The sequence below is a fragment of the Sinocyclocheilus grahami genome, unplaced genomic scaffold (assembly GCF_001515645.1).
Source record: "Sinocyclocheilus grahami isolate Dianchi unplaced genomic scaffold, SAMN03320097.WGS_v1.1 scaffold5.1, whole genome shotgun sequence".
NCBI classification, from domain to species: domain Eukaryota; kingdom Metazoa; phylum Chordata; class Actinopteri; order Cypriniformes; family Cyprinidae; genus Sinocyclocheilus; species Sinocyclocheilus grahami.
The window spans coordinates 3,386,256-3,395,785 of NW_015505184.1; the positions used below are offsets into that span (position 1 = coordinate 3,386,256).

The window sequence follows — 9,530 nt, forward strand, 5'->3', positions numbered from 1 at the left end:
TTTTTTATTGCTGAAGAGTGTTTCTTCTCCTGCGTTCTACTGTACAGACGTGAATTTACTTTTCCTTCAGCCTGAGGTTAATTCATTACACTTTTTGGTGTGAAAGGGCTTTTACATTTGCTATAAATAGAACTTCTTATATTAAAAACAATCAAGCCCTGCTCATATTTAAAAAGTAACGCAAATGTTCATTGGTTCAGACAACCGTGATGCTGCGTTCTCTTCTAAAAGGTTTTATCTGATTTCATGTGATTATGTGTTTAAATTATGCATGAATATTCCCAAACACTATAGCAGTACGATCTCTGTATGAGATGTTATTGTTGTCATATTTCTATAAAAATCTAAAATGCATGTTTGTATTAAAGTAAAAATGGATGATAAATACGCCTTTCGTATGGAATTAAATAGCAAGCACTTTGGGTGTCTTGTTTATCATATCTATTTTAATATAAAAGCAACAGAACTGAAATTATATCATATTTATCAGCAGCACAGCGCATGAGTGTGATTAATGCGATATCTGCCTTTGATCTCGTAGGTATCTGTTGTGCTTCAAGAGGTCAGAACTGTCCGTCTTGACTGCGCTTATTTCACTCCTCCCCTCACTGCAGCCGCCTACTCTCGCCATTTCAGGCGAGGCGCATTTCAAACAAGCCTATAGTCACGTTGGAAAGGTCACGCTTGACGTAGGTGGAAGTACCGGCCCAGTGTTTACAAAGTAAACGTGCAAAGAAAGTCAAATGCCCTTTACAAGGTAAAACAGAGAAAATTTGATTTTTCACCCTACCCTACCTCTTTGAACCAGAGTCGAGCATGCACATCACAGAGCTAGTGCAACATGAGCATTTTTGGTAAAAAGTATATAAATTTGTATATACTGTATATATATTTATTTTTATATTTTTATTTTTTTTTTATATAAAATGGCTGATCGTTTTGCTACATAAACACCTTATTTCTTGGATGGGATCATGTAGAGCCCTTTGAAGCTGCAATGAAACTGCAATTTGGACCTTCAAACCCGTTGATCCCCATTGAAGTCAACTATATGGAGAAAAATCCTGGAAAGTTTTCCTCAAAAACCTTAATTTTATTTTATTTTTTTAACCATTTAAAGCAAGACATGAACATCTTGGTTGACATGGGGGTGAGTAAATTATCAGGACATTTTTATTCTGGAAGCTAACTAATTCATCAGAGGTGGAAAGTAACGAATTACATTTACTCTCATTACTGTAATTGAGTAGCTTTTTTGTGTACTTCTACTTTTTAAAGTAATTTTTTTAATCTGTAATTTTACTTTTACTCAAGTATATTTTGTTATATATAGCTACATTTAAAAAAAATTATTACTGAGTAAAAAAAATCACTCCCTGCGGCAGGAGAACAAACTGTCGCTAAAATCACAAGAAAAATGCAGACGGACAAGACAGGCGTTAAGGTGCAGAACCAGCTGAAAACAAAACCCTGTCATAGGCTATTCTGCTGAAGATGAACTCGAAGGAAATGAAGTGAACATATTTAAGCTCTATTATGCAGTGTAAGCTGTGTTTACCTAGGGAGACCAAACTAGCAGCTTATAAAATTTCGACATCAACCCTTCGCAAGCATGTATAGGTCAGGTAAATACTTGCATTGTTGCATTGGTGGTTAAAATGAAGCTTTGTCAGTTTAGCAAAAGGTTTTGCACAAATTAGCCAAAAAGACAGTGGTGCAGGGTGTGCGATTATATATTGTTTTAACGATGTGCAATTTGACATTATCAGTATTTTGCCAAACACCAAACAAATATATATAGTTAGAATAATAAGATTTATTAACGACGTGCGATTTGACATTATCAGTATTTTGCTAAAAACCAAACAAAACACTCCTACAGAGTGCCTTGACTAGTGTGCGCGCGCATTTAGAGTGCGTTCTTTCACTGCGTGATTCAGTCTGCCAAAATGCATTTAGAATGATCACAAAATTGAAGATATAGGGGCAGAAAATGTATATATGAATCAAACAGGGAAATTTAACAATTAAATCAATCTTATTAAGATTTAATAATATAGTCACGGCAATGTATACACTAGCTTATGCTCTAAACAATGTAATGACATGAAAAAATACTAAATTCACAAAGCTTTTTATTTCTGGTTCTCAGGAGGATATATATTTATATCATTTCATATAGTAATATCATGAAGAGTGCCGTTTTTTTCTCTTTTCATGATTACATATAGATTTTTTACAACAGTTCAATAAACAAGAAGTTAATTAAGAGACTTGCGTTTTAGACACCAGATTGCCAATAATTCGAAACACAGCCACCATAGGACAGTTTTGAGCAACATGACGGTGTTTCGTTCCTGAATGAATCAACCGTTTAAATGATTTGGTTCAACCGCAATGACTAACTTATTAACAGTGACTTGCTGACACCTATTGGCGGTTTTAATTTTACATTTAAAGTTTTTATTTTTTATTTATAATTTCAAATGAGTATTCAACATTTTATGTCTTATATATCAAAACATTATTTCTGCATTTGTATCTGCAGGTTAAATGCATTCATGTCCTGCATTAAACAGTGTGTAAATACATCTAAATGCCACTTCCGATGAAGCTGTGTTTCCTCTGCATTGCAAAGATGAATTTTGTTGATACTGATTTAATTTGCCTGGTAACAGCACAAATGTCTTATTATTCTAAATAACAGATTCCTTTAATTAAAAACAACTGGTTTGAGATTTATAGGCCTAACTATCCCATGTTTGCCTCCCTCCCACTGTTAAAATGTAACTAAGTCATTTTTACTCTGAGTAAATTTTATATGAGCTACTTTTTACTTTTACTTAAGTACCAGTAAAAGTACCAGTCTAAAAATCTACTTAAGTAAAATGTCATTAATGTAATGGTACTTTTACTTGAGTAGAATATTTTCGTACTCTTTCCACTGTCAGTGTGTTTGTTTTGCTCCCCTTGTGCTCCCAGTGACCCAGTTTCTCCCATGTCTGATTGTGTTAATTTGTTCATCATGATTCACCCGTGTTCCCCTGATCATCCTTGTTTAGTTCCTGTTACTTAAGCCCTGTGTTTTCCTGTGTCTAGCGTCTAGTGTTAAACGTCTATCCCCTGTGCTACGTTTATGTTACTGTGGATTATTAAAGACTGTGGATGGTACTCTCCTACGTTCTCCTCGTTTCCTCTCTGTAGGCAGCTCTGACAGAACACTAGTCCAAATACAAAATAGTTTATCAGCGTGTTTTCCCTCGTTTTGTTTCCGTTGTTTCCTCTATGGATGCCTTCACCCGCCCTGAATTCCCCCTCCTCCTGCTGGAGCAGGGGGAGAAATCGCTCGAGGGCCATACCTGACTTTTTCTGGCCATCGCCCATCTCACCAGCTACCCGGACAACAAGCTTTTACGATGCTAGTCTGAACCCCGCGTGCAGAGCGCCGTCATCCGAAGATGGTCCTTGAGCAGCTTTCGCCGTCATCCGAAGATGGTCCTTGAGCGGATTTCGCCGTCTTTTTGTAGAGTGGATACTGGCGAGAAATGGATCCCCGTTCACCGTCTGTTCAGAGGAGGAACTCGCCAGTTCCACTCCGGACCCAGAGCCCAGCCCACCATCTCCTTGCTGTAAGAAGCCTAAGCCCGAGCCTACTGTTGATGGAGAGCCCGAGACCGCCGCGACCAACGAGCCATCGCCGCAAGGGGCGACAGAGCTGAGGATCGCCACGGAGCTGGAGCAGCTTGTGACATCAGACCAGGTTCGAGAGCTGGCTACAACGCCCACCACAAGGGAGCAAGCTGTGGACAGCGAAATCATGGAGAGGAGCTCCGCCCACTGCACCACAGCTGAGCGTGAGCTGATTTTGGATCTGAGACTGTGTAACTCTGGAGGAGAATGAGGATTTATGGACCGACCTGCCCCCTCTCCTCCCCCTTTGTCGGAACACTCTGTCAGTCCTGTTCCCATGTCTGGCCCAGGGAGGGCCTCAGTTCCTGAGTTCGGCCCAGAAAGGGCTTCCTTTCCCCAGATCGGCCCAGAGAGAGCTCCTGTTCCCACGTCAAGCCCAGAGAGGGCTTCTGTTCCTGTGTCCAGCCCAGAGAGGGCTTCAGTTCCTGAGTTCAGCCCAGAGGGGGCTGTTGTTCCCAAGTTCAGCCCAGGGAGGGCTTCTGCTCCTGTTTACAGCCCTGAGAGCCCAGAGGCTCAGAATTGCCCACCCACCCTCCTGCTCCTGCCTTCTCCACCACTGTCGTCTGACAGCCCCTCTGCTCGCCCTCAGCCCACCATCGGTATGGTGCGAGCTCCGCGGGTCTGCCAGTCTACATTGTTGGCGTGGCTGGAGAATCCCTGGCCTCCGCTTCAAGCCTCGGAGTCCCAGACGCCGCACCGGCCCGTCGATCCAGCTGCTTTACCATGGCTCCTAGCTCCCTCCTCTCCGCCGTGGCCCATCAGTCCACTGGCTCCACTGGGCTCCCTCGTCCCTCCGGCTCCGCCTTAGTCTGTCGTCGACCATTCTTCGCCTCGGGACTCCACTCATCCGGCTGCGCCTCGTCCCTCCATCCCTCCAGCTCCGTCAGGCCTTCTGGATCCTCCTCGTCACCCTGACTCATCGGCGTTCTGTCTCCACCTTGGGCTCCTCCGCTACCTGCTCCGCCACCGTTGGTTGCCCCCCTGGAGTCGTCAGCCCTTCCTCCTCCATGGCTCCTCCCTCCATCGTCTCCTCCCTGGACTCTGTCTGTCGTCCTCCTCCCGGGAGTCCGTCCTCCGCCTGAACCTCCACCATTTTTGTTTGCATGATTTCCTGCCAGCCCTTCCCATTTCCATCCCACTTCCACTCCTTTGTCCTCCTCCTAAGTCCCCCACTGTCCCACCCTTTGTTGTTTCTGCGGCGCGAGGACGCACCGTCCGGGAGGGGGGCAAACTGTCACGCCCATGGACTGTCAGTGTGTTTGTTTTGCTCCCCTTGTGCTCCCAGAGACCCAGTTTCTCCCATGTCTGATTGTGTTCATTTGATTCACCTGTGTTCCCCTGATTATCCTCGTTTAGTTCCTGATAGTTAAGCCCTGTGTGTATACTGTGTATATTTATAATGTATATATAAATACACACACATACAGTATATATTTGGAAAATATTTCCATGCATATATTTATATTCATATTAATTGAGATTACATATAAATAGTTTAAATGTATAAACTTAACATATTTTTCTTAAATATATACATGCATGTGTGTGTATTTATATATAAATATACACAGTACACACACATATATTATGTAAACAAAAAATTTTACTTTGGATGCGATTAATCATATATATAGGTGAATTTACACAAATTGATTTTGTTCAGAAGGACATTTAACATTGTGAAGGTTCAGTTAACAGTGTCCCTCGGTGTCGGTAGTCTCAGCCTTTTGTGATGGTTCTATTTTTCCCTCATTTTTCCTGAGTGACACAGTTGGATCTCAATATCAATATCTGAGCACAAATGATTGCAGACTGCAGAGCATGCAAGACAGTCAAAGAAGGATTCAAGGCTTTGTCAAGAACAGTGAGCATCTTTACTGCTCAGGACAAACCAGGAAGTCATATATACACTATCACAACAGGCTGCAAAGAGTCATTGATGCTTGAGGAGGTATTGAAAACCAAGGCTATGTAAAGGCCATGTGTTGTTTTCAGGGCCTCCTGCAGGAATGTAATCAGCTGTGTGCCGAGTATCTCTTCCAACCTGACAAGCACTATGATGTGTCCTACGACACTGGGGACAAAAGCATTCAGTGTGGACGGCACGTAGACGTCTTCAAACTGTGGCTCATGTGGAAGGCAAAGGTATGGCAGACAATCTCCTTATTCAAACTAAATGTGTCTTCAACCACCATCAGAAATGTGAGCTGGAAAATGGCAGCTCCCATATATATAAAAAAAAAAAAATGCTTTTTTTTGTGGAGAAGAAAGATTGTTTGAAATATCCAGAATTGAGAAGTAGAAATTGTACACCAATTATTTAAGAAAAACATATTTTATTTATTATTTTATATAACTATATTCTATTATTATTTTTCTGTGCATGAGCCTTTAATTTCATCTACTTTTAAAATGTTTATTTCTCTATTGTGCTTCACAAAACACCCAAAGGGGCTACACAGATTTGACAAAATGACAGAAACAGCACTAAACCTTGAAGCACAACTATCCAAACACTTTTTTTTCTTTTCTTATCTTATAGACAAAGCAAATATTAAATACATTCTTTGTAGGGTTCTGGGGGTTTTGAAGCGCAGATCAACCACTGCCTGGAAAATGCAGAGTATCTTTACTACAAACTGAAGAGAAGAACAGACTTTCAGCTTGTCTTCAAAGGAAAGGTAAGTGCCATGTTTCTGTAAACTTTCAACATATTTTAAGATGAAAATTAGGGATGCACTGAAATGAAAATTCTTGGCCGAAGCCAAAGCCGAATAAAATGAAACACTGGGCCGAAGGCCGAATACCGAACACAGTTTTTCAAATTTTTCCCCCCTGTAGGCCTATTTTGCAATTTTTTTTCACCATTGAATTAATTAAATTGCCAAAATGTGCTTATTACTGTTTTGTCCTGCTTTTCAAATTAAAAATCTATTTTAAAAAACAACTATTTAAAAATATTATACTAGCAGACATTATACCAACAAAGCACAATTTAACTTAAAATTAATAAGTAAAAAAAATATTTTTGGCCCATTTTTGAGACTTGAATCAGGCATGTTTTTTTTTACTGTACAAATAAAGGCAGCCTTACTGAGCAGAAGAGAATTCCACCGGCCTCGCTCCGTTCCCACGGCTCTCGGCCCCGCCCCTCTCGTCACAACGAGTTTCACAATTTGAGTTGAATTACTGAAATAAATGAACTTTTCCACGACATTCTAATTTATTGAGATGCACCTGTATATTACGAATCCCAATTTGAACACTATGTGTGAATGTTATAATAAATGTATTAATAGAGCTGTTGTAGGGTAATTATTATTATCATTATTATTATCTTACATTTTATTTTACAGAACGACAGTAAAATTACAATACTATCATTTATGAATGTCGATGGAGTTGTTGCTTTTGCTCTGCTTTTATTTTGGCAGAAGCCCGCAGGAAGATCTCAGTGCTTCTTTTTGTTGACAACAGCATGCAGATTTATAAATGATTCTCAATACGAATTTGGAAAGATGTTTGTCGCACGCATCACATTGTCACGTGCCTTTAAAAAATTCACAAAAATGTTACTGAGCAACTGAGGAGTAACAAGTTCAGCACAGATTTTCCTTGCGCTTTGGCCTTTGAACCCTGGCGCTGCGAGCTCGTGCAGCGCCGTCAGAATGCATTCAATTTGTGCGTGCATTACAAAATCTAACATTCTGCAGTTTATTTACTAATCGTTTGAGGTAATTTCGCGATTTCAATCATCATACAGTAACCACCAGCATTAGCCACTTCATCTTCTCATCAGAGACATGTGTTGCAGCACTAAACATTCTCTCGCTGTCGGTGCTTCGTGCTTGTAATGATTTCTGCGTCTTTCTCTGATAGTTTTAAATACTTTCACACTGCCGATGTTTGCAGCATTAGTGCGTGCCTCTACTTAATCGCATTCGTCATTGTTCGGTACATATTATTCGGCCAAACAACGAAATATTTTTTTTGCTATTTTCAGCCGAATAATTTCGGTTGCCGAATATTTGGTGCATCCCTAATGAAAATTGCTGAATAATTCTAACAGTTGATAAGAGCTCATCGCTCATACACTCTTAAAAATAAAGGTGCTTAAAAGGTTATTCACAGCGATGCCATAGAAGAGCCATTTTTGGTTCCACAAAGAACCATTCAGTTAAATGTTCTTTAAAGAACCATCTCTTTCTTACCTTTTTATAATCTGAAGAACCTTCTTTCGCCACAAAGAACCTTTTGTGAAACAGAAAGGTTCTTCAGATGTTGAAGGTTCTTTATGGAACCATTTAGATAAAAAGGCTCTTCTATGGCATCGTGAAGCACCTTTATTTTTAAGAGTGTATGTATTATTTCAGCCTGAACACAGTAATGTCTGCTTTTGGTATCTCCCAAAACGACTGCAAAGCATTCCTCCAGGCCCAGAGCGAGACAGAGAACTTCACATGGTAAGTCAAGAAATGAAGCCTTTTCATTTCTTAATTAACCAGTAAATGCAGGAAGACAAATTAGTCTAAGTTTGCTTATTTACAGAGCTGTTCCCATTCTCTATTTATAAGCTGACATAATGAATTCCCACAGGTGGCTCCAAAAATCAAGACAAAGATGATGGAGGAAGGATTCACAATGATTGGCTATCAACCTCTGGAAGACAAAGTGAATTTCTTCCGTTGTGTTTTTTCCAACCCAGCCACTCAGAGGGAGGATGTGGACTTTCTAATAGACGAAATCACTCGTCTGGGCTGTGAACTCTAGAAAGTCTTTCTTAAAAAAACACAGGATAAATATTTATGCCTCTGATTCCAGGTATCAGTATATACAGCACTGTGAGCAAAATAATTTACAGCTTTTATTTTTAACCTTTGAAAAAAAAATTATATTAGCAATTATTAATAATGTATTATTCATCTAGGTGAAGTGTACTATACGTGGTCTCCTTTACAAATTCTGTAGCTTTTGACAGATGAACATCTGAACTAAATTATAAATAAGATTTTAAAAAGACATAATAGTGAGCAACATTGACCAAAGGGAATAGATGATCACTTGGTGATTTTCAAGAAACCAGCATGCTTCTGTAAGATGAGTCATTCCTTATATACCATGACTAAACTGCACCTGCTCTTAATCAAGATGTTCAAATGAATTTTTTTGTGTGTGAATTTTGAAGGGAAAGTGAAATTACCCAGGGCTCTGTTCAACTGTTTTGCAGTCTACTAGTGCCTCTTGCTGGTAGGATCTAATAATGGCTGGAGCTACTAAATTAATAGGCCTACCTTATTAGATTGTGAGATACTGAAACACTGTACAAGAGTCAAACATTCATGATAACTTTTATTTAATTAGCATATTTCAATTAACATGCTCAAATCAAGCACATTTTTGGTCTCTGTATGTCTGAATTTGTTGGTTTTCATGCTTCACTCGTCCTACACGAAATCATTTTTGCGTGAAAGTGATTTTATACATTTATTTACTTGTATATCACCTGCTGTTCTAGCTCCATTAGTAATAAAATTATATGGCATGCAGGTTCCTCTGAATTTAGGTTTCTTATTGCAGCACAAGCCATTAGCTGGGATTAATTTGTCTTCTAGCCTACAATTGACAGCTAAGATCGAAAATCGGTCAGAACAGATTTGTTTTTTTTACGCATTTGATCCCAAGCTCTTTGTCCTGACAGTATTTTGGATCCATATATTCTCAAATATATATTTCAAAAGCAGATGACAACATCCTTGTGCAGCATATAAGAGGATTTGTGAGTGTGTGTGAGACTGTGAAGATGGATTGTGTCAGTGTTGTGTGTTAATGGCCTGTTAAAG

General features: G+C 39.6%; 1 protein-coding gene across 1 annotated transcript in view; it reads left to right on the forward strand.

Moving 5' to 3' along the window:
* The window catches only part of LOC107584517 (glutamate decarboxylase 1-like), a 21,883-nt gene extending 12,792 nt beyond the window's left edge, over window positions 1-9,091 (forward strand). Inside the window, exons 12-15 of the mRNA XM_016271154.1 lie at window positions 5,686-5,835; window positions 6,264-6,371; window positions 8,064-8,153; window positions 8,287-9,091. Coding sequence (XP_016126640.1) covers window positions 5,686-5,835; window positions 6,264-6,371; window positions 8,064-8,153; window positions 8,287-8,460 — 522 coding nt within the window. The 3' untranslated portion in view covers window positions 8,461-9,091. The remainder of the gene's footprint in view (window positions 1-5,685; window positions 5,836-6,263; window positions 6,372-8,063; window positions 8,154-8,286) is intronic.
* The last annotated feature ends 439 nt before the right edge of the window (window positions 9,092-9,530 follow it).